This window comes from Euphorbia lathyris, chromosome 2, assembly GCF_963576675.1.
Source record: "Euphorbia lathyris chromosome 2, ddEupLath1.1, whole genome shotgun sequence".
NCBI classification, from domain to species: Eukaryota; Viridiplantae; Streptophyta; class Magnoliopsida; order Malpighiales; family Euphorbiaceae; genus Euphorbia; species Euphorbia lathyris.
In genome coordinates this window covers 83,797,387-83,824,559 of record NC_088911.1, presented here as the reverse complement: position 1 = coordinate 83,824,559, position 27,173 = coordinate 83,797,387, and the positions used below count along the sequence as shown (strand labels likewise).

Sequence of the window (27,173 nt, the reverse complement as noted above, 5' to 3'; positions counted from 1 at the left end):
TTTCCTGTAAATATTTGAAGGCGGGGTTTTAACGTTTAAACCTCTTTGTATTCGTTGCATTTTCCTGCTTTCTTCTATTTTTTGTTTTAGTGCTTTACTAGGGTTTTAAGCTAGTCAGCTTTAGAATTAAAGAAGAGTGTGTTAGCTTCCAAAAAAAAAAAAAAAAAAAAAAAGAAAAGAAGAGAACACAGGACAGCGGACATGGCCAGTCGCTCGTCGTTGGCCGGGATGGAAGTCCCAGTTATCGGAAGCGATTCCATCAAATGGATTGACCTCTCCGTCGCCAATAGTGGTTCGGCCACCGCCACTGTCGCTCCGCAGCCTTCGGCTTTTCTACCTGAGGATTGTGCCTCCTGCTTTGTTATTGGGAATCCTCCTCTCTATGTTACTTGGTACATTTCGTTTTATATTTCTTTTTTTGCCATCTTCAAAATCCAGTGCAGGCCACAAATCGAAATTTCAGTTGATTAGCATATAATTCCCATTTTTAATCGCAACAGGAGGATTCAAGCCAACTTGCCTCGTGCTCTTGAGTTACTTGAGCTCTCTCCTGATAAAGAATTTCCTAGAATTGGACTTCGTATCACCTTCCCTGATGCTCTTTGCCCTTTTGCTTATATTTGCAAGAACGAGGTTAGCCCATGTGCATAAGACGGTCATTTTGCATTTGATTTAGAAATTTTGAGTACTGAATTATCTATTTATACATGATGATATTGCAGATTGGTGCTCCTGCAAATCCCTACTTGCTCTATGCATTGACTATCTCAGGAGTTGCTTACGTTTTCAAGCTGAGGAATGTTTCTAAATACACTTCCTTATCTGCCTTCCCCCCGGACGAGGTCATAGAGTTTAATTTGCAGTGTTATTTCAACAATTTAACAATTACTAGAATAGCAGCAACTGCTGGATGCCTTGCTGTTGGGAGAAATGATGGGTCTGTTGCTTGTTTTCAACTTGGTTCACTTGACAAAAGTGCTCCCGGTACAGTAGCTTTTCTGTTACTCTTTGCACGTTTTCTTTTTCTGTCTTATGTCCTCTATTTTGTTTCCCCTTCTTTATTTTGTCCTAGGGCCTGTATAGCTGTGATTTTTTTTATTGTAAGCCTCTTTCATCCTGTGAAATATGTTTGTATTGCTATAGCAATGTTAGTGAATTTCTGCTCGTTTTCTCAATGAGCTTGCCATTGCGTTGGTTTGAGGTTGGAAAAATTGGAGCCAGACATGCTCCAATATGCTAATAATATATATATATATATATATTATGTGTTTTTGTTTTTCCCCCCTTTTGATATCGACTGTTACTTGGATGAATGATAAACCGGTATTTTAACCTGTTGCGGAATGAGGTGGTTTTCATTCTCCACTTCTTTGCAGGCTTATAGTTATGGGCATCTAAGTAATAGGAGTCTCTTTAGGTAATTCAGCTTGATTGGAGGGAGTTACTCATTTAGCTATTGACTATTCTCTCCCTCTCTCTCTTTTCTTATCCATTTTATTTTTTTGTTTTGGAGAATATTTTAGCTGTTAGCCTTCATGTTGTATTCTTATTCATCTTGTCTGTAGTTTTTCTTTTCCAATGAAGACTATTTTGCAGTTCCTATGTTTGAGCTCTGTGATTAGGGAAATATATGTGCTATTCTGTATTTTTCTACCACCCTTGGGAAAGTAATTTCTCTATTTGGTTTAAATTTTTTCTACTTGTGGAGAATCATTTTTAATTATTATGTTTTTCTTAGGTTTTATGTATGAGTTACGGGATGATTCGGGCATCAGTCGTTTGTGGGGTTTCATGTCAAGGTATTATTATTGTTATTATTATGTTGGAAAAACATCAATAATGGATTGTTATGTGATATATTGCTGTTGTATAATTGCCTGAGCATGAGAATGGATTTGCAGATATTCATCAAAGATTGATGTGTACAACCGATTAATAAAATCAATAAAAGTACTTTTCACTGTTGAAGTGATCCTATACCTGAAGTAGCATTAAATCTTAGCAGTGTCTGAATCTACCCTTTAGGCCATATTTAATTTTCACAACGAGTTCAGGTCTTCATTTTTGGGAAATGGATAGACTTAAAATAACTTTTAAAGGTAATTTTTTGATGAGTTAAGCCAAGCAATAAACAAATAATGCTGAAAAGGAATTTGGGAGTCACATGTTGGTTTCTTGATGAACCACCTATCTGCTATTCTTGTAGTTCTAAGCATGGTTATGGTAAAACGAGTAGTTATATTAATGCAAGCATCTTGAGAATTGAACATAGGATCTATTGATTTGCAGACAAGTGAAAAAGCACATTGCATAGAAGTCATGAAACTAAAGATGTTACGGTCATAACTGTTGAATTTTCTGTTAATCAAGCATTTTCTTGGTTGATTTTGTGTATCACCATGGACTATAGTTTCTTGATTCTGATAAAATTTTGCTGAAAAAACAAATGTTCTGTAATTTTTAATTTAACATATGTCAAGTAAATCCAGAACAACTTGGGTTTTGCTATTTTGCTCATGACATAATAAATTTTATGACTGAATATCTATTTTGTTAATTGGAATACTTTTATCAAACATGCTATGTAGGGGTAGGATGATAGGGGCTGCCCAGGATTTGGTAATACAGGAGGTGCATGGGCAAAAGCTTCTGTTTGGGCTTCATTCTGATGGGATATTGCGAGTGTGGGACCTATCATACTGTGGCAAGATATTAAGTCACGCCATTAACATTCCAAATTCAGAAGGTAATATCTATTAGTTATGCTATGCAATTTCTAAAGTCTTCATTTTTTTCTCTCAAAAATATTAAAACCTTGTATATGATTAGTTCTTCTTCTAATGAAAATGTCTTGCAACCTTCATATTAAACACACCTTATCGTGAGGTTTAGAAGGAACTTAGTGAGATCGAAAATTGGTTTGTAATTTAGCACAAATGGAGTTGAGTGAGATATCGATTATCTTTAATCATTTATCTCTTTCTTGAATATTTGTATGTTATCTTTTCTAATCTGAATATGAGGACTAATTAATCACTTTTCAGGCAATTTTATAAGTTAGATGATCTATATAAAGCTACTTCTGATATTTGTCATATCTAGATATTGCATCTTAGATCAAACTTAGTTGGGAGCTTTGTTTATTTTTTTCGTAGTATGGGTGGGGTTAGGGGTGTTAGAGATTCATATAAGATCTATAATTGGGCCTTAACTATCGGATTAAGCTTTTGGTTCAATTGGTTCCATGATATGGTATCAGAGCCTCTTGGACTAAACAGTCGAGGGTTCGAGTCCTGTCAACCTCATAATTGGTGGAATTAAAACACATAGCGTGATGGGCCTGTGTTGTACACGCTGCAAGCACAAGGGTCATTTGCGTGTGGGGGTGTGTTAGAAATTCATATAAGATCTATGATTGGGCATTAACTACCAGCCTGAGCTTTTGGTTCAATTGGTTCCATGACAAGGGGATGGTGTAGATTGGCTTTTGAGAGTGGGGATTTCTGTCTTCTATCTAAAAAGATAGATAGCATATTATGTTATTTTAGGCTTTGGTTTAGCGGGTTGTACAGAGGGTCGGAAGAAGAAGTATTATAAGCTTTGGATGGAAGCCCCAGTAAACGGCGGCAGTGACTCTAAGTTAACTGTCCCAAGGTAGTGAAATTCCTTGTTGCATAAGTAGCGACCTGCACAAATGGTGTAACGACTGCCCCGCTGTCTCCGACATGAGTACCAACGGCTAGACGGTAAGACCCCGTGCACCTTAACTATAGCTTCGTAGACAACCTTGATCGAATGTGTAGGATAGGTGGGAGGTGGTGACATACAACGACCAATTCTGAAAGACCACTCTTTCATCTAAGGATGCCTAACTGCCGCTCCGAAATATCGGGGGGCGGGGGGCGGGGGCGGGACACTGCGAGGTGGGTAGTTTATCTGGGACAGATGCCTCCTAAAGAGCAGCGGAGGTGTAAGACTCTCTTGGCAAAGAAGCAAGAGTAAAGGTGCGAGGGTAATAGGAAAAAAATCTTATCCAATCTCTCTATTGGTGGAATCCAAAAAAGAAATATGAATCCCGGGGGCTTTAAGCTACTTTTTTTTTAATTCTTCTTGGGTTATTTCCAATTGGATCTTGGCAGGGGTTGGTGCATTGATGCGGGGAATACACTCTTTGATAGAAGTTAAAAAGTCATTTGAAAGGTAACTTTAATCTAGTCCGGATGACGACCGCTTCTTGTTCTCGCTCAGCCGTTTCTTTTGATTTGATTATTATTTAGCATCCTAGACTAAAGAAAAGAAGAAGCTCCTGAATCAGTGCAGGGCCAAATCAGCAGCTGGAGAACTGTACTAACCTGCCGTCGGTGACTTTCTCAGGGCTCCGCAGGAGAAGAAAGAAGGTATGGGTAAAATTTATAATGAAGCGAGGGTCACCCTTACTCCCTATTCTCTCTTAAAGCTTTATAAAGCTCCACGAGAAAGGATTGGTTAAGAATTATTAACTGTGAACCATAGCAGTTACACTCACAAAATATAAATGTTCACCAATAAAACCGTTGGTTCAAATGTTGAGAATCTAAGATCGGGACCACATTTAAGGTTAACCGGTCTGGGAAAACAAATTCGCCATTCATTCAATACTGCTACATCCGGAGCACGCATTCGTCACCGGCAGAAGTGAAAACGCAGAAGTGCTTTTTCAGTTTGTTGCGGGTTCCAACCAAAGGCCCCAATTTACTTGGTAGCATACGGTTCGGATGATGGTTGTGTTATGAACCCAGTCAGCGGCACATCTCCTAGAGAAGCGGCTGAACAGCTGCGAGCTGTTAGTTTCAGGAGAACGCCTGTTCCACCGGCAGGTTGCTGATATGAAGGAGAAAGCCTCCAGTCCTAACGGATTCAATGCCCACTTTTGTCAGGTCTGTTGGGGAATCATCAAACATGCTGATACCTTGCCACTAAGTCGGCTGCTGGAACTTAGTCAGCTACATCTTGAACTGCTGCTACCTTCCTTTCCGCAGCTTTCTCTGCTGGGGGTTTCGGATCAGCCTCAATTGATGCTTCTCACTTTTGTGGGGGTAAACTGCTCCTGCAGGCACGGGATCTTCTATTGATATTTCTTTTTTACTTTGCCACGATGTCTGAGGATTGCTGCTAGCTCTATCTATGCCTCTATTGCTTTAACCAAGTAACTCGCTGCTCTTGTCTATGCTTCCTCCTCTTTTCATGCAATAAACCTAAGCGACCTTTGCCTCTTAAGCCTCCGCCTTTCCTCCTGCAGCTCGAACTCCAACTGGATATGGAAAAGGAACCCCTATAGCTATAGGTGATGGCTTTGGATCTCGACTTGGACAGGCGCGGATCCTGTTCCATAGCACACGGCATCCCTTCGAGTCTCTGTAGACGTTCCATATACAGATTCCATTTCAGTAGGAAAGCCAGAGCCCTTAGTAGCGGATGCAGCTGCAGATTTAGTAGCCACGGGAGGCGCTGGAGCAATTCCCTTGTTATCGCAGACCACCTGTTCAGAAGTGATCTTCCTTTACCTGCTGAAGAAGAATCACCGGGATTACCAAGTCAATAACCATACCCTTGAATTCTGAATACAGAAGCTTCAATCATGTTTTTTCGCATTGCTTTAATTTTCCTGTGAGGGTCACTTGGTGGCCTTTACAGCCGGTCCCAAGCCCGGACAAAGGAGGAGGGTTGCGGTAGGTTTGTGGCGGCCAGCGTAAAACTTAGCCACATCTTATGACATGAACCATAATATAAATACCGTTGGGGCGTTCCCTACTCAGCGACGCGCTGCACTTCTTAGACCCGGGTGTAGTGATAAATGTGCAAGGGTTGCTAGGTCGTCGCCCCGAAGCGGCGCGCCACCCCAGGACCCGGGGGTGGTGTCAAATATGCAAGGGTTGCGGGTAAATAAGCTAGTCCACGGTAAGGGTAGTAGGTTACGCTTTGGGACATGGAACATAGGTTCTTTGACAGGAAGATTAGCTGAAATTGTAGATGTTATGAAGAGGAGGAGAATAAATATATTATGCCTACAAGAAACCAAGTGGGTTGGAGCCAAGGCTAGAGAGATAGCTCCTTGGGGTTATAAGCTTTGGTACTCAGGAAAGGATAAGGGTAGAAATGGAGTAGGTATTCTTATTGATAGGGAGTATATTGATGAGGTAGTAGCGGTGTCTAGGAAGAGCGATAGAATTATGAGTGTTAAGCTAGTGATAGGGGATGAGGTTGTGAATGTCATTAGTGCATATGCGCCACAAATAGGATTAGATGTGTCTATAAGACAAGCTTTTTGGGATGACTTAGAGGAAGTGGTGCAACAGGTTCCTAGGGATGAAAAAATGGTACTAGGGGGTGATCTCAATGGACACGTGGGTTCTAGGCGAGATGGGTTTGAGAGTGTTCATGGAGGGTATGGTTTTGGAGATAAGAATGAAGCAGGAAATGATATTTTGGAATTCGCATCAGCCTATGACTTGAGTATCATGAACACATGGTTTATGAAGAGAACATCCCACTTAGTGACTTATCGGAGTGGCGGTAATGCGAGCCAAATTGACTTCTTCTTAGTAAGGAGTGCTTGGAGAAAGAGTTATATTGATTGTAAGGTGATCCCTGGTGAGAGTACGACAACCCAACATAGAGTAGTGGTGCTAGATTTTCGAAGTAGGAAATGTATAAGAAAACAAACACCTCAAGTAGAGACTAAGATTAAGTGGTGGAAATTGCAAGGGGAGAATCAACAAAAATTTGTGGATGAGATGACCAAAAAAGATATTTGGACTTGCAATATGGATTCAGATATAGATTCGATATGGAATAAGATGGAGCATAGTATAAGGGAAGTAGCGAAGGAAGTTCTAGGGGAATCTAAAGGTAGCATGCCACCGGGTAAGGACACATCTTGGTGGACAGAAGAAGTACGACAAGCAGTAAAGAGTAAGAGAGAATCCTATAAACTATTGGGGAAATGTAGGAGTGACGAGAACTACGAAAAATACAAAGAGGCTAAAAGGGAAGTAAAGAAGGTCATACGAGATGCTAGAGCAAAGGTGAATCGGGATCTGTATACAAGATTGGATACGAAAGAAGGGGAAAGAGACATATATAGAATTGCTCGGATGAGAGATAGGAAGACGCGAGATCTCGGAAAAGTTAAATGTGTGAAGGATGTGGACCAGAAAGTCCTAGTTGGAGATAAGGATATCAAGGAACGATGGAGGTCCTATTTTGATGACTTATTTAATGGAGATCGCCAACAAGATGTTGGAGATATAAGTATCCATCACGATATGATAAATCATGAATGCCTGCGGAGAATTCAAAAGGGTGAAGTCAAAATGGCATTAAGTAAGATGAAGTTGAAGAAAGCAGTAGGACCTGATGGCATCCCTATTGAGATTTGGAGATGTTTGGGAGAAAGAGGAATCGAATGGTTGACGACGTTCTTCAACAAAATTTGGAGAAACAATAAGATGCCATCAGAATGGAGGAAAAGTACCTTAATCCCTTTGTATAAGAACAAAGGCGATGTCCAAGATTGTGCCAACTATCGGGGAATCAAATTAATGAGTCACACTATGAAACTTTGGGAGCGAGTGATTGAACAAAGGCTAAGGAGGACGGTGAAGATCTCAGAAAACCAGTTTGGCTTTATGCCGGGAAGATCAACTATGGAAGCCATCCATCTAATGAGAGAATTAATGGAGCACTATCGAAATAAGAAGAAAGACTTGCATATGGTTTTCATTGACTTGGAGAAAGCATATGATAAGGTACCAAGGGAAGTACTTTGGTGGGCCTTGATAAGGAAAGGCATTTCGCGGAAATATATTGACATCATAAAGGACATGTATGAGGGAGTATGCACGAGTGTACGTACTAGTGTTGGGAAAACTGAAGAGTTTCCTATTACGATTGGAGTGCATCAAGGTTCCGCACTAAGCCCATTTCTTTTTGCCATCGTTATGGATGAACTAACAAGTTCACTTCAAGATGGTATACCATGGTGCATGCTGTTTGCAGATGATATTGTGTTGGTTGATGAGACGAAAGAAGGAGTGGAGATGAAGTTGGAACTATGGAGGCAAACTCTAGAATCTAGAGGCTTTAAGTTGAGTCGAAGTAAGACAGAATATTTGGAGTGTAAGTTTAGCGGCCGTAGGAGTAGGGAGGCAGGGACAATCACCCTAGATGGGAGAGTTGTTCAGGCCTCGGATTGCTTCCGGTATTTAGGATCTATTATCCAAACGGATGGAGAAGTAGATGGAGATGTTGCCCATAGGATTAAAGCTGGTTGGTCGAAGTGGAAGAGTGCTACGGGTTTCCTTTGTGATCCCGGCATGCCTAATAGATTGAAGGGAAAATTCTACCGGACGGCAATTAGACCAGCATTGTTATATGGTACGGAGTGTTGGGCAGTGAAACACTGCCACATCCATAAGATGTCGGTGGCGGAGATGCGTATGTTGAGATGGATGTGTGGTCACACGAGAAAGGACCGGGTGCGTAATGAAATAATTAGGACAAAAGTAAGGGTCACATCTATTGAGAATAAAATGAGAGAAAACCGACTAAGGTGGTTTGGCCATGTGAGACGTAGAGCGCTTGATGCGCTGGTTAGGAGAACCGAAGAGTGGCAAAGGGATGTAGTGGTGAGGGGTAGGGGAAGACCTAAGCAAACTTGGAGGAGGGTGATCGAGAGTGATATGAGTTTATTGGGAATTGAGGAAAATATGGTAGTGGATAGGACGGAGTGGAGGGAGCGAATCTGTGTCGCTGACACGACTTGATTTTCACGGTTTTATATGATGGTTCATGTTAGCCGACCCCGAATCATTTCGGGACTAAGGCTTTGTTGTTGTTGTTGTTGTTGTTGTTGTTGTTGTTGTATTTGAGTTGATAATCCTTTAGTGTCTTTTGTACCAAAATTTTCTCCAAGCTTGTAGAAAAATGCTACTTGCTAAACATCATCCAAAGAAAAACTTCTCCTATTAGAAACATTAAATAATCAAGTGTTTTTACATTGTACATCGAAAACAAATTAAACTAGTCAATATGTTTTATAGTTAACATCATCGAACAGAATGCTTCCCCTATTAGGAACACTAAGTAAGCATTTGTTTTTACGTTGAACATGGAAAGCAAATTAAATTAATCTAGATTTTTTAAATTCTTAATTAGGTTCTATTCTTATTTTACTATCAGGTGTAACATTTGAAAGGTTATGGGTGGGAGAAGCTACAAAAGATTCAAGCTTAATTCCCTTGGCCATCTTGTGTAGACATACTCAGGTATCTTTCCTAAACTAAACCAAGTAACTCTTATCAAGGACAGTAGGATACTAGGAATCTTCACCTTGTAAAATTGTTCTTTTGGAGTACATTTTACTATAAGAAAATGATCTTGAAGCTATTGATATTGTATATGCTAACTGTTAATGAATTAATTGATACTGTGGTATTAAAAGTGCTTTCCGGAATATGATTTTAGAGGTTGTAGGTTATAGGATTGTGTTTCATTAATGTTTTGGTGAATTCACAGCACAAGTCTCACTTTAAAAGCTGAAACAATGGTATGAATTTGACTTTTTTGAACATATTACGAGTTTATCAGTGTAAAGGCTAACTGAGTCAACTAGAGGAATAGGAGTTGAGTGAAGTGCATTCCTTCTTTATATATACTATTGCAATTCAATTTCTGGGTTAAAGCAGAACTTTATTTAGCAATAGTGAAGAACAAGTATGCATGGAAGAATATGAATTATGCTTTCCGAAAAAAAGAATGTCAGAAGAATGAAAAGAACGAGCAGACCATCAATAAGCACAATTGAGCCATTTAATCCTAGTGAATATTGCTGAAGAAGGCTAGCCAAAGAACTCTAGCTGCAAAAACCCATGGAAAGATAAGGAAAATGACAAATTCAATTTGACTTCAATTTGTGATCTAGACAAGTCTTTATATTCAGCCATTTTTTCTGTTTTTTAAATATTTGTATGATGGGCTTATAAAAAGGGCGGCCCGGTCGCATTACGCGTCCCCGCTGAGCGAGGGTTCAGGGAGGGGTCCCACCACAAGGGTGTATTGGGGGCAAGCCTTCCCTTGCCAATTTAATTGGCAAGAGGCCGCTCCTAAGACTCGAACCCGTGACCTCTGGTCACACGACAACAACGTTTTACCGTTGCGCCAACGCTTATGTGTGTGAAAATTTCTTTCATGCAATATTTTGTTGTTAAAGGCGTGCCTAAGGCTCCATTCATTCCTGGCGCAAGGCCGAGCCCCTTAGCAAGACAATGTTGGGCTTTGTTATTCAGGCGACAGCCTTGGGTGCCTTTTTGCGCCTAGCTGTACTTATAAGAGACGTGCCTATTTTTCACATGGTTTCTTTTTTACTATCTTAAAAAAGTTGGATGCATCTTTTAATCTCCACTGTTGGATTAGAAATCTCTAGTATAACAAATAAACAAGAAAGAAATAGAGATTGAAGAATGCCTACAACGGGAGCTAAAGGAAATGAAAGAACACAAAATCAAAAGGAGAGAAAAAGGAAAAAAAACAAAAACAAAATCAAGGGATTGAAGAATAGTAATAGCAGAAGAACTTGAAGTTGAATTGAAGAATTGATAAGGTACTGTTCTACTATTCTATCTCTCCTCTGTTAATGGTTTTTATTCTATTTTTCTGCAGTCTCTAGTATTCTATTCTCTTCTTTGTTCTTTTCTAATCTTGTTTGCTCTCTTCTATTTTCTCACACTTTCTCGGTATCCTATCCTATTCTCTTCTATTTTTTTCTTTTGTTCTTCAAATAACAAAGAATTTTGGTTGTTGGAGCTTGTATATATATGTGTTTGGGGTCTACATAAGTTGCAATAGGAGACTTGATTACCTTTCTCATCATACTTATTTTAGAAATTATATTAATATTTAATATTTTGTTTTGCGTTTCAGGTTCATTGCAGAAAGAGGAATAGACTCGCTCAACAATGGTTGAATCAATTTGGTATTTGTTAAATATTATCATTTATATAAAACTATAAATGACAATATTTAACATGAAGCTCATGACCTTATTGATCATATTTCTTTACAAGATATAGATGACTCTGATGAATGATTGATGAGTAGATTGGATATGGACTGGATGATGATGAATTCATGTTTGAAGATAATTTAACATGGGCTTCGGTTGGTAGGGCTACCGGAGTTGAAGAAAGTGCTTATAAAGACTAGAGGAGTAGCAAAGAAGGTCATGAAAACCTCTACTTGAAATGCTTGGTAAAAGGAAAAAGGCTAAAGCACTGGAAGCTTCCAGTGTTCGAGGAAAAACTCCAGTAGTTCTTCAAGATGAGTAGGAAGAAGAAACTAACGTTGTAGATGAGTATGATGCGGATGAGAACCTTGAATCTGAATTTGATGATGTTGGACATGGGGATAGTGATGGTTATGACTGATACTCGATGATTGATGAATATGGAGAATTTTATGAAAAGTAGTTACTAGTCTACTTAGGATTTAGTTAACACTTGAACTCTTGAACTTTAGATTATAGGTTTATTGCATGCTAAAATTTATGATCAAAGTTTAAGATTATTGTCATGATTTAGTATTGTATGCTAGAATATATGTTCGTTAGAAATCTATCGTAAAGAAGCTTTTTTTGCTTATCTCGTCCTGCTTTTGTTATTTTGTTTGGTCTTTTGTGTTAGGACTGATTAATTTCTTTGTGACTGTTAAGGAAGTCAGCATGGAGACGATATATGTTATTGGGCTCCAGTGCTCAGGGAACAGGAGAAATTTGTCAGTAGAGTCTTCAATGCAAAATATTTCTCTGGAGGAGGTTGCTTATTTCTTTCATATCCTTTACATCCATCTTTGGTTCAAGATAACATTTAGATAATTACTTTCTGCTACTCCTGTGATTTAGGGGGAATGCATAGATGTCAAACTTACATCAGATAGAATATGGATATTGAAGGACAATGGATTAGTATTTCACAACTTGTTTAATACAAATAACATCATGTAAGTTAAATAGCTGAATTAACTCTCAAGGTTCTGTTTTATAGGTTGAATTCTCTGCCATAATTTTCTTACCATGTTAAATCATGTGCACATTATCTATTTTTCAGTATATATATCAGTAAGAGTCCATATATATCCCATCGTTATGAAGTTTGTTTCTTTTTTCTTTTTTTCGTAACATTTTTCAACTGGAAAGCTTGATTGCGAGCATTTTTACTTATTTGATAATGTGGACTCTTACTTTAAGTTGCATGTTTCACTTGTCAGGGAAGACTCCCGCTGCTATGCATTGCAGGAAGAATTTGTAGCTGAACATCTGTTTCAAAGTTCTGAACTTTCTTCTGATGATCTTCTTTGGATTGTTTATTCGATATTCTCTTATAAGAAGGTCGTTTACTGTTTCATTTGAAATTCTATTTAAACATTGGACTAATGTGATGAAGTCATCTTTTCTTACTATTGACATTATAGATGTAATGCACCAGCTCTAGACTTTTTGACTGGCAATATTCGATAAAGAAGGAAAAAACTTAAAAGGATTTGGAACTGGCAATCACCTTTCCAAAGAGAAAAAGAAAGTATAATTGGATTCTTGTTTCTTTAGATCAGAATTTTTTGTTCAAAAAAAGGCTATTGGTTCTCCACATTTCTTTTTCCTTGTGCATATTTTCATCCTGTGGTGCAGACCCAATTTGATCTTTTGCAATACAAGGTTTCTGACTAGTGTAACTATGTAATGCTAGTTTAGAAAAAAACTGGTTGAGAATAATTGTTGTTTAAATATTTATCTTGAAGTAGATAGCTCAGTATATTGAGTTATACAGCTCATTTTTAGAGGAACTATTGCACTAGGTTCCTTCCTCTTAAGAAATGTAAATTTTGCCTTTTCATAGTTGAAATTGCTATTCATATCTCTCTTGATAATGGAAGGCATTCAAAACTTTTGCAGTACATGTTCTTCATGGTAAAGACAAGCTTGTGTACACAAGCTTGTCTTTACCATGAAGAACATGTACTGCAAAAGGTTTTCGGTTTAACAGGTTAAAAAAAATCCTGTTTTACACAATCTGTAAACTGGTTGATCTTTTTTTTTCTTGTGTCCCGTGCTTCTGAATAAACAGTATTTTTCTGGGAGCATTGTTTGATCTTTACACTTATCTTGTGTTGCCTTTTTTTTTTTAAATTTTTTGTTTTGGTTCTGCGAGCCGATTAATGCTCCATACTTAAGATAGGATTGCTACCAATATGCTTTGTATGTTCTTATATATGAGTTACAGTTATCATTGTAAACGGTCTCATCTATCTTCAAGCCTAGTTCATTCTCATGCAATATCTGTAATTTGCAAGATCTTTTAGGAAGCATTTTCTTGTTCTGCTTTAGGTATCATATCATGTCATCTATGTGCAAGGTGCTCACGTCAAAGATGTTTTACTTTCAATTTTTACAGGATCATGTTGTGCCATTTTTGTCTTCTATCTTCCTACGTAGGCTGCTTCACCCTGGCGTTCATCATAATATGATTCTACGTTCAACTTTTCTGGATTACCACAAACACTGGACTGATGCAGAATTACAATCCTTGACTGTTGATGGACTGAAGAAAGAAATTCGTTCACTAATTGAACATGAGGTGCTCCTTTTCTTTTTAGTTATTTCCAGACTCACTTGGGCAGGAAACTTCTTAAGATATTTCCTCTTACTATCTCTGTGGGAGTACATATATTTTAAAGATTGTAAACTAGACTGATACTCTTTATATTTCTTGTCAGGGTGTCGGTGATAGTCCAAAATCAATATTTTGTGCCTGGAAACAATTTTGTACACGGTATTTCCACTATTGGTGCAAACTCAATGCACCTTGTGGATTTCTAGTTCACTCTTCTGCAGGTGTTATTGGTTTAGTCAGAAAAAACTCAGTTTCTTTATTTCGTGATATGGACAAAGTTGAAGTGCTTATTGATGGTAAGATTAGGATTTCTTTAGTGAGTTATAAGTTAATTTTATGTGGAAAATTTACAAAATAATCTTTGGAAGCAAAATAGATATTTAATTTAACAATATCTATATATTTTTTCCGATTGTAAATAAATTAATATCTTTTACTGAGTAATTTTTAGAAAACTAAAATACATATGGTGATTTTTTTTTGCCTCTTACACAAATAACCAAAACTTATATATTTTTGGCCAGTGGATGAGGTAAACATCTATTTACGTTTTCTCTTTACTAATGGATTGTAATTATTGACAAATGTTATTAAAAAATAAAACCAAGTTAAATTTAGGTTTCCTTTTGGTCATTAACCTTTTCATCATGTTCTTTCTTATTGCATCTCACTTGATGTCTTCATATTGTAATAGGGTCTTCTGATGATCTGCTTGATCCAATCAGCATTGCTTTAGATTTATCTGATGAAAATTCTGAACGTGAGGTTCTAATGGAAGTTCTCAGTTGTATCATTACTATAAGCCAACAATTGGGGAAAACAGCTTCTGCTATATTTTATGAGTCACTCATTGGCCCGCAAATCATCTCATCTGAGGAGATTGTTCCTCGTTTACTGAAGATTCTGGAAACTGGATACAGATCATTAGTTTCTTCGCTGCATGTATCAGATCTTGGGGGCGACTTTACTCTGGAGAAAGAACAAGCAGATCACAGAAACCTGAGGAAGTTCTCCATTGATATGCTATTCTCGCTTCATGCTTTGTCTAAAAAAGCTGATTCATGGGGCAAAATTTTGAATGTCATAGAAACCTATCTACAATATCTCGTACCTCAGAAGGTTGTACAGAAATTAGATGCTGGAATGTCATCTAATGTCAACATTTCCATTTTGGTCCAGGCTGCATCTCAAATTGCAAAGACAATGTTTGATTCTGCATTGGATGTTCTTTTATTTGTGAACTATCTTCTCAGTGTTAGTGGCCGGGTCAGTTTCTTTCCCCTCTTTTGCAACTATTTTCTTTCCTTTCTGTGATTTTGACTTGGATTACTTCATTGAATGGTTCAGGCCACACATATTAGCTCTTACTATTGAGAAAATGACCAAACAAATCCGGGTCGTCTAGCACTATTTCTATCTTAATCTATTTTTGTTAGGTCAATCAACTTTTGATGTGAGCTTTAAGAGTTGTTAGCTATTGTCACCATTTGGTGGAGTGCAGCACTATACATGTGTGGAACTTTCTAACAATTTCAACGTGGAAAATGATTTTTTTATTTGGAATTTTTGCAATACATGATATTCTCCTTTCCTTCCAAAAAAAAAAAACCAACTAATTGATAATTTTCTGCAAACACAAAAGAGATATTTACCTTGCAAAATTAGTTTTACGTATTTAAATTAGTTGGCAAATAATTAGAAGTATTTGCTAATTGAACTTGTTGCATGGCCTTTACTTGTATATTTTCACTCACTAAGTGTCTGCTTGATCCGTAGTGGCATTCAGCTATTAGCGGCTACACATTTTCTGCAAAAACAAAAGACATATTACCTTGCAAAATTAATTTTTATGTATTTAAATTAGTTGGCAAATAATTAGAAGTATTTGCTAATGGACTTGTTGCATGGCCTTTACTTGTATATTTTCACTCACTAAGAGTCTACTTGATCAGTAGTCGCACTCAGCTATTAGCGGCTACAGATCAGATGGAAGTAGTGAGACACTTTTGGTTGGTTTTATACATCAATCAAACAGTTGACTTTCGTGCTCACAATTTCTGTGCCGCATATTATATCATTAACTTGGTCTCACTGTCTTTAGAGCAGTCCAAGTTTGAACAGCTCTGGGTATTTTACTTTCAAAAAATGGCAAAAAAAAGTTCTAACTTCAGATACAGTTTGTCCTGTCCTAGTAGAGTTAGCATTATCTCCTGATATGATATTGCATGTCATACCACGAATCAGTTTCGATCTTAATTTTTTTAATTTTTGGTTGATATGGTATTGGCTTTTTGGGTGGGTTTGAACAGTACTTGTGTATGTTTGGCTGGTTGGAAGATGAATTGCTTGAAGAATTTTAGGGAATGAGGACAACATTAATGGAATTTGATGTTCTGCTTTTGGGGTAATACTTGGTTTCTAAGTTTGATATTTCCACTGTATGGTGCAAACGTGTTTCATGTCCAAAAATCTAATTAGATTTGCTACTGAGTATTTGGTTTAAAAATAAAATAAATTAGTTATTGGTGGCTTGTTAATTCCAGGTGATATTTTGCCTCATGATCAATATTATGTTTTCCTTCAAGATGTTGGTAGATTTACAAATTACAACAATTAACATTGTTCTTTTTCTTACTCCTTATACTTTTGCATGGTTATTGAGCATACTTTTGTATTTGTGAATGCTGTTTACAATTATTTTATTGAAAGATTGAAATTTGGTTTTTGATCTCCATGCAGATAAATATGTTGCCAGATGATATTTCCAGAATACAACTTGAATTGGTTCCAATGATTCAGGATATTGTTTTTGAGTGGCTCATAATTCACTTCCTTTGCACCACACCATCTGAATCACCTGCAATTGAAGATTTCAGTTTCCAACTCTCATCTTTGCAACTTGGTGGGTCAGGAGACTGTTTTCTACGCAATGCTCTAGTACTAGGGGATAGATAAAAGCACTACACTTTAGATAAGCTGGTTCCACCTTAGAAAGTTTATTGTGAAGTGTTCAAAATTATTTCATCTGCTGTTTGCTTCCTCTTTCTAGTGTTGCTCAAGGATTGGGAAATGCGCCTGTTGTGTGATAAAAGGTTTTTAAAAAAAAAAAATTAAAACTTGTTATTAGTTTCATCAATATTGATCAATAATTTTTTTTAGAGTTGTGCTTGTGAGAGCTTATCTGCAAATCCACAGGAGTTTAAGTGAAGATTTTAGTGTCATTTTGTCTTGTTTTTAGCATTCTTCATGTTTTTCCACCCTAATGAAAATCAGAATATATGTCAATTATTGAATTGTGGTTTTTCTTTTGTATTTCCCTCAACCAGATGGGAGCACTAACAAAAGATCATGGAATGAGAAACTAGGAAAATGTGATTTTACATTGGCTTTTAGCTTTCTTCATGTTTTTCCACCCTAATGAAAATCAGAATATATGTCAATTATTGAATTGTGGTTTTTCTTTTGTATTTCCCTCAATCAGATGGAAGCACTAACAAAAGATCATGGAATGAGAAACTAGGAAAATGTGATTTTACATTGGCTTTTATTCTCTCAATAACTATCAATACCTCCCATGGAGAGCAAACTTACCCGTCTTCACTAAATCTCCCAAATTCACAAGAGATCCTTGGTTTAGTGCGGGACTTTACAAGCTGGATTATTTGGGGTAAATCTGGGGAAGAATCTAACTCTTTCTTGAAGCGTGCAACTGAGCTTGCACTGATCCTCCTTAGGCATAGTCAATATGATGCTGTTGAGGTAATTTATGTGCAAAGTTCTTCCTTACTATGAGTTCTCTTCACGAGTTTGGCAGATGGTAGCTGAAGTATTAAACCCTTTTATCCTTACTGTTTTTACTATTTCTATCATCTCTCAGCACCTTCTCACAGTTGTGGAAGCAAATTCAAGAAGGGAGAAAACTTTTAGAAGTATTCAAGATAGTGATGGTGATTGGTGTGTACTTCAACATCTCCTGGGATGTTGCTTCCTTGCTCAGGCGAGATATGGATTCCATGGGATGCCAAAAGAGAGGAAAGTCTCTGAAGCTATTCGCTGTTTTTTCAGGTACCTGACCTTCATTCTTTGTATGATTTTGCCTCTTTTGCTCTATATATTTGTTTAAGTTGGATATTCAACATTTCTTAAGATCAAATAGAAAATAACATTTTCGAACTATTGAATTGCATAAATAACATTTTCGAACTATTGAATTGCATAGGGTGGTATAAATCTTTAAGAAATGTTGATTGTATGAATGCATTTTACTAGTTTCCTGAAAATATTTTTAAGAAAATATGATCAATGCAGTGAATCTCTGGCCACTAATACTCCTTTCCATTTCTTTTGTGATATTAAGTACCATTCCTTTTGTTTTCTTAACAGGCAAATAATTCTTCAAACCTTTCATCGTATTAATTAATATAGTTGGTGTGCACTAGTGTTAATCTAGTTGGTGTTTTTCGACTATTCAGAGCTTCATCTGCTCAAGGTGCAATCCAAGCTTTGCAGGGCTTGTCTCATGACGCAGGATTACGAGATCTTGGTTTCGGTGATTTTTTGTTCAGCTCTGAACTCTTGATTTATTTCAGATGAAATGGATGCCGGTCAATAGCTTATTTGGTCAACCTTTCTCTTGGTCTTCTTCGCAGATGGTTGTGTCTCATCTGTTGCATGGAAACTTCATTACTACCAGTGGGCAATGCAAACATTTGAGCAATATGGCATAAGTGAAGGAGCTTACCAGTTTGCACTAGCTGCACTTGAACAAGTAGATGAAGCTCTTACTCAAAAAGACGAGTCCTCAGGGAGAGATATGCTCAATGAATCATCTCTTACCATTAAAGGGCGACTTTGGGCAAATGTTTTCAAGTTTACTTTAGATCTTAATCACATAAATGATGCATATTGTGCCATACTTTCTAATCCAGATGAGGAAAGCAAGTATATTTGCTTGAGGCGTTTCATAATAGTACTCTATGAGCGTGGAGGAATAAAGGTTTTTATTACAATATTAATGTACTTTTATTCTTTATTGTTTTATTTGGATATCTTTCATCTGCCTCTAGAATGTTGGAAGACAAGCATTGTGCTCAATGCCACTTTGAGCTACTGTTGACTTTCAACTTTGGCTAACCTTTGTCCAAAGAAATTGTTGGAGTTGATTCCGTGAGACTCCTTGGTTTGCTGCTTTTCAAAGCTAGAGCTGATAGATTGCATATTTGAATCACCAGTCAATTGGTTTTATTAACTATTTGTATGTTGTTCTTGTCTCTGGTCCGTGCTTCTCTTTTAACAGTGATAGAGTGATTATAACTGAGCAGAAAATAATAGCAGCTAATGAGCATGCTCTGAGCACATAAAGTTAATGTCACTCTTAGTGCTATCAAAGTTTTATTTTCCTGAATATCTTATATTGGATGGAAGTGTTCCTCACTTTTATGTACTGCAGGTACTCTGTGGTGGTCAAATACCCTTCATAGGATTGGCAGAGAAGATTGAGCAAGAGCTTGTTTGGAAGGTACGCTGCAAAAGAATAACTTGACTATTTGATATTCTTGTAATGTTTTTTTTTCCTCGAGCTCTGCTGTGAGCATTTCCTTGATTTAAATTGTAGGCGGATCGTTCAGATGTCTTGACGAAGCCAAACCCATATAAACTGCTATATGCATTTGAAATGCATCGGCATAATTGGCGAAAGGCAGCAAGTTATATGTACCAATATTCAACTCGATTGAAAAATGAAGTAGTTCTGAAGGATCATCAGCACATGTCGTTGGTGCTCCAAGAGAGGCTGAATGGACTTTCTTCTGCTATCAATGCATTACACCTTGTTCATCCCTCATATGCTTGGATTGGTCCATTGCTTGAGGGGAATTCGTTTTATAATGGCTGTTATCCCAATAAGAAGGCCAAAAAGACCATCAAAGAACAGTGTAAATATTGCAACAAAATATCTGTTCCTTTTTTTTATCATTCCATTATATTTGCAATTTTTAGTAATTCTCATGCTTCTGGAAAATTATCTTTTAACTTTTTTTATGAGCGTCGTTGAATTTTGAGTAATCGATCTCTCTCTATTTGGTTTTCAGAAAATGGTTATATACATGTGTGCGTGTGTAATTTGTGTGTGCACACATATATATGTATGTGTCTGTGCACGTGTGCTTGATCCTATAATTCAGACAATACATTTCACGGTTGTTTCTGCAGTGATCAGTGATGTTCAACCTCAAAGGCTTCAGTTTTACATTGATGTAGAGAAAATTGAGGATGAGTTCATACTAACTTCGGCAGAACGTTTGCTTTCATTGGCAAATGTCAAATGGCTATCTAGTGGTAGGTCCTCTCTTTTATGTTTTTCCCTTTTTTTTTGGGGGGGATGAAAGGTTTATTTGTATGATATCATCAAGTTAACCAATGATAATATTCATTGATAATTTAACATGAAGGTTTTAAAATTATCATTTAATTTTTTTTTTTTTTTGCAATAGTTAAACATGTTCTTGCTATCCTTATGTTAACTGAGGCCTCATGCAAAATTGCATCCTTGGCCTTGAGAATATATTGATGTTTAAATCTATATCTCATGGATTAGTTTGTATCTGTGGGCGTGGAATATTTATTTTATATTTATTAGTCATTGTTTTCATTTTCATCTGATTAATTGATTCGTATACAAACACGGACTTCATTTTTCTGTCCAGGAACAGACAGTGCTCCTTCGGATTTGGTTGATCTCTTGGTCCAAACAAATTTATATGATATGGCATTTACTGTTCTTCTAAAATTCTGGAAGGGTTCTGGATTGAAGAGGTCTGGTACTCAAATCTTTAATTGTATAATATTGTTTCAGTATGAATGTGTTCTATTTGCCGTGCTTGCCTGAATGACTGGAGCTTTCTTCATCCAGGGAATTGGAAAAGGTGTTTTCTGCTATGTCATTAAAATGCTGCCCGAGTAAAATTGGCTCCTCAGATGCTGGGTACTAAGTTGTTCTCTTTCACATATATATGTTTTCATTTTGTCAAAAGGGTCTGAAAGGGGCTGGTATCAAAACCCAAAACCTCCACCTGTAGTTACTGCAATTTGATAAAGTTTTCTATGCCTAGTCGGTTTATCTTTCATATTATATTTGCACAGTTTTCCTATCCTCTCTTCCCACTTTCTCTTGAATTAATCTAGACTTGATACAAGGTTTTATGACATCACTATATAAAATATGATTTATGACTTTCAGAAATGAGTTGAAGACAAGTTGTCTTTTGCTGACATCATCGACAGAAGATGTGATTTTGCAAGGTTCACCTGATACGGGCCCTTCTTCTCACGAGTCTAGAGGAAATTCCCAATGGGAAATCCTTGAGCTCTTTCTTGTATGTATCTTCTGCAACTTTTTCTTTTAAGCTACTGCTACTCTTTGTTGTCAAATAAATTGATCTTTTGCATTATTTGTACTTGAGGAACTGGCAAAGGAGAGCACATGGAAAACATATGAGCACTAAATAAAATGTTGGATGTGTTGAAAATGTGTTCTTGTGATTTTTTCATCATTTATAGGCCCTAGATTGATTTGTGGTTATAGGACCTGTAAATACAAAGTTTGGTTGGAAATGGGTTATGGGAAATTGTTCTGTTGGTTTTTCTACCATTATGACCTATTTTGTTCGGTTAGGGCTCATTAGAGTGAACGCTACTATGTCGTGAGCAATACTTAAAGAGACAAAATTCATCTCTGCTATCCTCATTTCAGCTTAGCAAACAACTTTAAATAGGAGTACCGCCCTAGTACTAAGAGAGAACTTTTATCTGAAATTAGCAAATATTTAACTAACTACTTCGAACTAAAATTCAAATTCAAATTTAAATTTGAAACTGAAACTTATCTGATCTGCTTCTGAAATTTAAATAATTGAAATTTAGAAACTTATCCTAATCTGCTATTGACAAGGACATTTGCTAGCTGGGCTGGGTTTGTCACATGTTTAATCTCCTACTATCTGCCAACTGCTGCTAATTTGGACCTTTTTTGCTAAAGAATCTGAGTTTAGGTTTCCTCCAGGTTTATCCTACTACCCATGCTGTCATTTACTTGTTTTTGAATTAAAAGTCTCAAATTAGATGTAGGGTACTGCAAAGATTATACTTCAGACAACAATGCAATAGCTCTTTTGGTTGGATCTAACGACTTTTGTAATTCCTGTTCCACTACTAAAATGCTTGAGGCGCGTCTATAAGCGCACAGTTTTTTAGATCCTTCTGATACTTCAAGTTTAGAATTTGTGTTTGACTTTGGATTAGATTGATATGTTTGATTCGCACTGATGTAACATTTATAAAATTGAAAACAATTGGATAAAAATTGCAAAGGCTTAATTTAATTATGTTTTTTGATTTTTTTTTCCCAATTTGGATGAAATGGTTAAAAATTGAGATATAGATATTCGGCCTTTTTGAAAAATTAAAAAGAAAAGTTACCTTATTAAACCACAAATTTTTGACTTTTGGCAATTAATAAATGAGGCCCCTTAAACCGGCCACTTTTGCTATTTTATTTTTTTCAAATTTTTTTTCATTATTTTAGCTATTATAATTGTTAAAGACCCGGGGTCACACCGGTTCCCGGCCGGACAGCCGGGTTTCGGTTCAACCCCGGGTCTCTCCGGTTTTGTTGGGGATTCAACAAACCGGAGGGGTTTGGACCAGATGCCTGGCTGGTTCAACCGGTTGAACCGGCGGTTCCGGTCTGAGCCTGATAACACTGTGTGTAGCCCGTGGAAGTGGAAATATATTTATCATTTGTGGGTAGTAAGCATAGGACATTAAAATCTTCACACTTAGTAATTTACTTCCTGGCCAGCATAGCACTGCCCTTCTAAATACAATTGAGACACCGAAAGGAAAAGGGAGATGCGAGAAGGATAATATTCCTCGTGAACAAATATTGAAATTTTGTTTGGATCTTTTGGAAGGATGATCAAAAGTGTTTCTTATTATTATACTGCCTTTGTTTTCTTTTTCTATCTCTGCTCCATAACAAGCAAATGGAAATTTTTTTCTTCTGACACATCTTTATTCTTAGAATGTTCTTCATCCACACTATTCGTCCTATCTAACCAAGCTACACACAGCTTGAGGACACTCACCTGGGAAAAAATTCATCATTAAAATAGTATAAGATCTCAAAATCCTTTTTGCGTTTTTATCTCCTTTTGATTTCACATACTTATGTAGTAAAAGTATACCTTACCTGAAGAATTAAGGGGCCTGATAAAAACTGAAACTTCCATTGTTTATTGAATTAAGTTCAAACTACAAACAAATATCAAATCTTTGGCATAATAGTCATAGTAATTGAAATGGTGCAAAAGAACCAAGCATTCTGTTTGACTCGGAACATTCCCACATGGCACAACCAGAATATAGGGCTAGTAAAATTGAAGAGCAGTAATCCAAGGTGGTGGTTGCTGCAAGAGTGGAATATTCTAAAGCAATGTTATCTTGACTTCAGTTTTGTACAAACACTATAATTGGTTGACTTTTGGCAAGTTTTCCCTTATATTTTGGTAACTAAATTCTGTATCTTCTGTAAACTGTTCTCTCCTCTGAAAATTTGTGGTAGATAGGATGGTCGGCAAGTAGTATCTACTGAAAAGTGCTACTAGGATAAATAGCCAAAATGTGACACTGTTTGGTTATTTTGTGTCACCAGGCCTTGTCAAATGCCAACTGAGCTGAACTGATCAATGCGATTCGCATATTCTTTCCCAAACATCCATGTTGATTGTTTCTTCAAGTATTAATTGTTTAATTTTTAACAAGACTTTAACTAGTGTTCATCCAGCAAAGTTAGGTTGTTCCAAACAAAGTGAAGTTACATGATACTTTTCATGTTATTAATTTTGTACTTGTTACATAGCTTTCCTCCCTAATTTTGTTTGATTTGGCTTTGATAAAGATTATGAACCATGTATTACTCCTATCTCTTAAACAAATCTTCTTCTCAATGATTACAATGTCTGTACTGCAGGAGAAATATAAAGCCTTTCATGCTGCATTGCCAATAACTGTGGCTGAAACACTTCTTCGTGCAGATCCTCATATTGAATTACCTTTATGGCTAGTACATATGTTCAAGGTATTCTTTTAGGATATATGTAATATCTGACCATTTTATTTTCTGGATAGATAGTAACAAGATTTGTTTTTGGTATCTAAATGAATGTCCGCTGAAAATCTTTGCTCCTTAACTTTCAAATGGGTGTTGCAGATCTGAATTTTTGTTGAAATAAAGTTTTTAGTCTTTGAGGTTCTATATTATGCTGTAAACTGAATTGAAGTTTAGAATACATAAAAAAAATTCGTTAGAAAATTTGTTTCATTTCATTGGATAAGGACTTGAGCACATGGTGTTTTGATAGAAGGACTTGTATTGCAGTGTAGTGTAGTTGATACTAGGTCTAAAAATCAATGCGACAAGGACAATATCATTTTCTTATACTTTAAGAACATTTAAAGATGCAGGAAACATGTACAGATGTGTAATAAAATGACTATATAATATAGTGATATACATGGAAAGAAGGATTTAGAAGATCAGAAGTGCAGCAATCACTTGTATGGTTGGTATTTTTACAAATCTCATGACGTTTTTATGATTATGCAGTTCCTAAATTCTCACATAATGTTTACCTGTTTTCTTGTTGGGAACACTGTAAAGGTTTTGTTTTAATAATGTGATTTTGAAAATTAAACTGTTACTGAAGGTAAGGGCTTTTTGTGGAGGATGTGGTTTAATAATTCTTGATTTCCTGATTGGCATGTCATGTTGCAAGTAAGGGTTAATATCAATGTCACTTACATTTGCATTCTGATGTGGCTGGGTCTGTTTTGAAATGACTATTTTCTGTTTACTGAGAGTTTGTCACTACCTGACGCTTAGACTTTGGGGTCTAACATGGAGAAGGTTTGATGGGTTAAAGGATGGCAAGAAACTTGAATTTGCACTTATTTTGCAGCAACATGAAGCATCTTAATGGAGCGTATAAAAACTTTATTAACTGAAGTTTTGTCTTTCAATTTTCATTTGAAAGTTGTGTTCTTAGGTTTATTATGGCTACATGCTTCTGGTGCTTTTAGGGGATGGTTCAGCATGGCCATAGAGTGTTACTGATTAGCTTCTGAGTATTTATTCTGGATAGTACTTATAGCTTTTACTTGATGCTTAATAGACTTATATCTGCTTGTGTTATTAAGGATTTAATTGAACTTCTATTTTTCAAATATTGTTGTCTGATTTCACCATTGCTTCCCTTGAACTGCTCATGCTTCTTCTTCCTGTCACTAACAAAGTTCATGTGTACTTGTTTACTTATATTTTCATGGGCCGGCAGGATTTCAGAAAGGATAGGACATGGGGGATGACCGGCCAAGAGTCAAATCCTGCATCTTTATTCCGATTATATGTAGATTATGGTCGTTTTACAGAAGCCACAAATTTATTGATAGAGTATATGGAATCATTTGCATCAGTGGTATGTGGCAACTTTTTCTATCCCATATTTTTTACCTGAATAAAAATAGCTACAATACTCTTTTTGTGCAATTATTTAGTTTGTAGCTTCTAATGAGAAGCTTGGATTGTAATTTAAATGTTAAGAGTTCACCAGCACAGTAACACACTATGGTTCCTGTTTCACTTCTTAGGTTTATGTTTAGTGGTGGCAGTGGGGATAACTGGGTTGCATGCTTTAGAGAGCTGAAAATTAGTAAATATTATGCCCATGTTGCAGCTAGGGTATTGGTCAAGTGTTAAGCAACTTTGACAAATTTGTTATCTTGTTTGCTTTGTGGTTTACTGTTCATTTGCAAGCAAGTTTCCTGCAGTGGAGTAGATTATAGAATAGGTCAAACCTAAAACCTTGGCAGAAGAATATGATGATGGTGCCAGAGATGTTGATGTACATAAAAAAAACCAACAATTCAAGATGTGTTTAAATCTTAAGTTCTTGCAATTTTATTTAGAAAACCTTATTTTGACAATTCTGTTCAGATAATTGCCTATTAATTTACCTTGCTGTCTGTATACTGAAGAATGATGCTGCCACCATTTTTTTTTGCAGAGACCATCAGACCTCATACATCGGAAGAGGCCATTAGCAGCATGGTTCCCATACTCAATAATAGAGCGTTTGTGGTGCCAACTTGATGAAATGATCAGTTTGGGCCACATGGTTGACCAATGTGATAAGCTCAAAAAGCTGTTACATGGGGCTTTGCTGAGCCATCTGAAACTGGTAAGTTGTATTTTGGGTGGAGATATAAATCTGAGGCCTCTCCATTATTATAGGTTGGGTGAAATATGTACACTATAAGTTTGCAAGTAAGTCCTTCGTTCCAATTTATAACAAATAAGTCATAATGCATCGGCTTAAACCACTATTTGGCCCTCGACCTATCCAAATTTCGTCATTTGGCCCCTGATTTGCGACTAAGGCAAACCTGAGAGGTTCTAAATTAAGTTACTTTAAATTCCTAAAGCTTTATAAGAACTGTTCTTTGCTAGGTCACGTTTTATCCCTGATGTTTCGTTTTGTCTGAATTAAACTGTTTTCTCTTGTATATTCCTCAGCTAAAGGTGGACTCAGATGATGCGCTATCTTCAGCTGCCAATTAGGAAAAGTCATCGCTACTTAGGAACTTTACATCTATAATTCGCATGAAGCTCAAATGCCTAACTAGCTATTTGCTTTCACTACGTGTCAGTTTTGCCAAGGGGAGGAGTGAATGAACAATTCAGAAAGTCAAAAGAATCAGTAAGGAAACAAGGAATACTTACTGATCCAGGGAAGAAGGAAATTTACCATTTATCGTTAGATTTTTGTTGATGCAGCTGCTAGTGAAGGCGTGGGATTCAAATCCACTATCAGAAAGATTGGTGAGCCGGTGCCTGGTGTATAACTGCAAAATAGTTATAAGCAAGATGGTTATTGCTAAGCAAAATAGTTATAAGCAAGATATGTGTATATATTTATTTCATTAAGATGAAATCTTCATGTTTAGTTGATATGCTAGAAAATGTATGTAGTTTACTAATTTCAAATTGCATGAGCTTAGTTGAATTAAATCCATCTGACTTTATCTTAATCTCTAGTTTACTTGGCAATTGTTGCATAAATTGCCTCCATTTTGCTTACCTTGGAGCTTTGTTCAGATCTCTCTGAGAAGTGGTTTTGGAACTTCAAGTCTATGTTGTATTTTGAAACATTCATTTCTTATTATTGAAAGTATTTTCTCTTTCTTTTAGAATTTAGTTTAGGTAAAGTACATTTTTAAGCTTCTTAACTTTGCCCGTGTATTGAGCCCTTTAATTTACTTTTTATAATTGAAATCTCTATTAACTTTGTTTTTTATAAATACAAACAACTTGTGTGCACAGTAAAAGACCCATAATAATGAAGAAAACAAGTGTTCATG

The 27,173-nt window shown here is 36.6% G+C and overlaps 1 protein-coding gene across 3 annotated transcripts; it reads left to right on the top strand.

Annotated features, from left to right (window-relative positions):
• On the top strand, window positions 1-27,005 carry LOC136218764 (nuclear pore complex protein NUP160). Of its 3 annotated transcripts, XR_010683936.1 has the most exons (28): window positions 5-392; window positions 501-633; window positions 723-984; window positions 1,739-1,799; window positions 2,589-2,746; window positions 9,220-9,305; window positions 11,747-11,848; window positions 11,936-12,033; window positions 12,301-12,421; window positions 13,482-13,664; window positions 13,804-13,996; window positions 14,395-14,966; window positions 16,440-16,602; window positions 17,182-17,459; window positions 17,578-17,765; window positions 18,173-18,249; window positions 18,350-18,696; window positions 19,150-19,218; window positions 19,315-19,633; window positions 19,911-20,036; window positions 20,405-20,513; window positions 20,611-20,682; window positions 20,938-21,073; window positions 23,728-23,835; window positions 25,091-25,231; window positions 25,820-25,993; window positions 26,329-26,512; window positions 26,590-27,005. XR_010683936.1 is itself a non-coding variant. In XM_066005853.1 (27 exons), exons 1-27 carry the CDS (start codon window positions 202-204, stop codon window positions 26,371-26,373), a joined length of 4,506 nt encoding a protein of 1,501 aa, XP_065861925.1. In that variant the 5' UTR covers window positions 1-201; the 3' UTR covers window positions 26,374-27,005. The 3 variants fall into 3 exon arrangements, 2 of the variants coding, with proteins under 2 accessions (XP_065861925.1, XP_065861924.1); XM_066005853.1 differs by having other exon boundaries at window positions 1-392; window positions 20,411-20,513; window positions 26,329-27,005; XM_066005852.1 differs by having other exon boundaries at window positions 26,329-27,005.
• The last annotated feature ends 168 nt before the right edge of the window (window positions 27,006-27,173 follow it).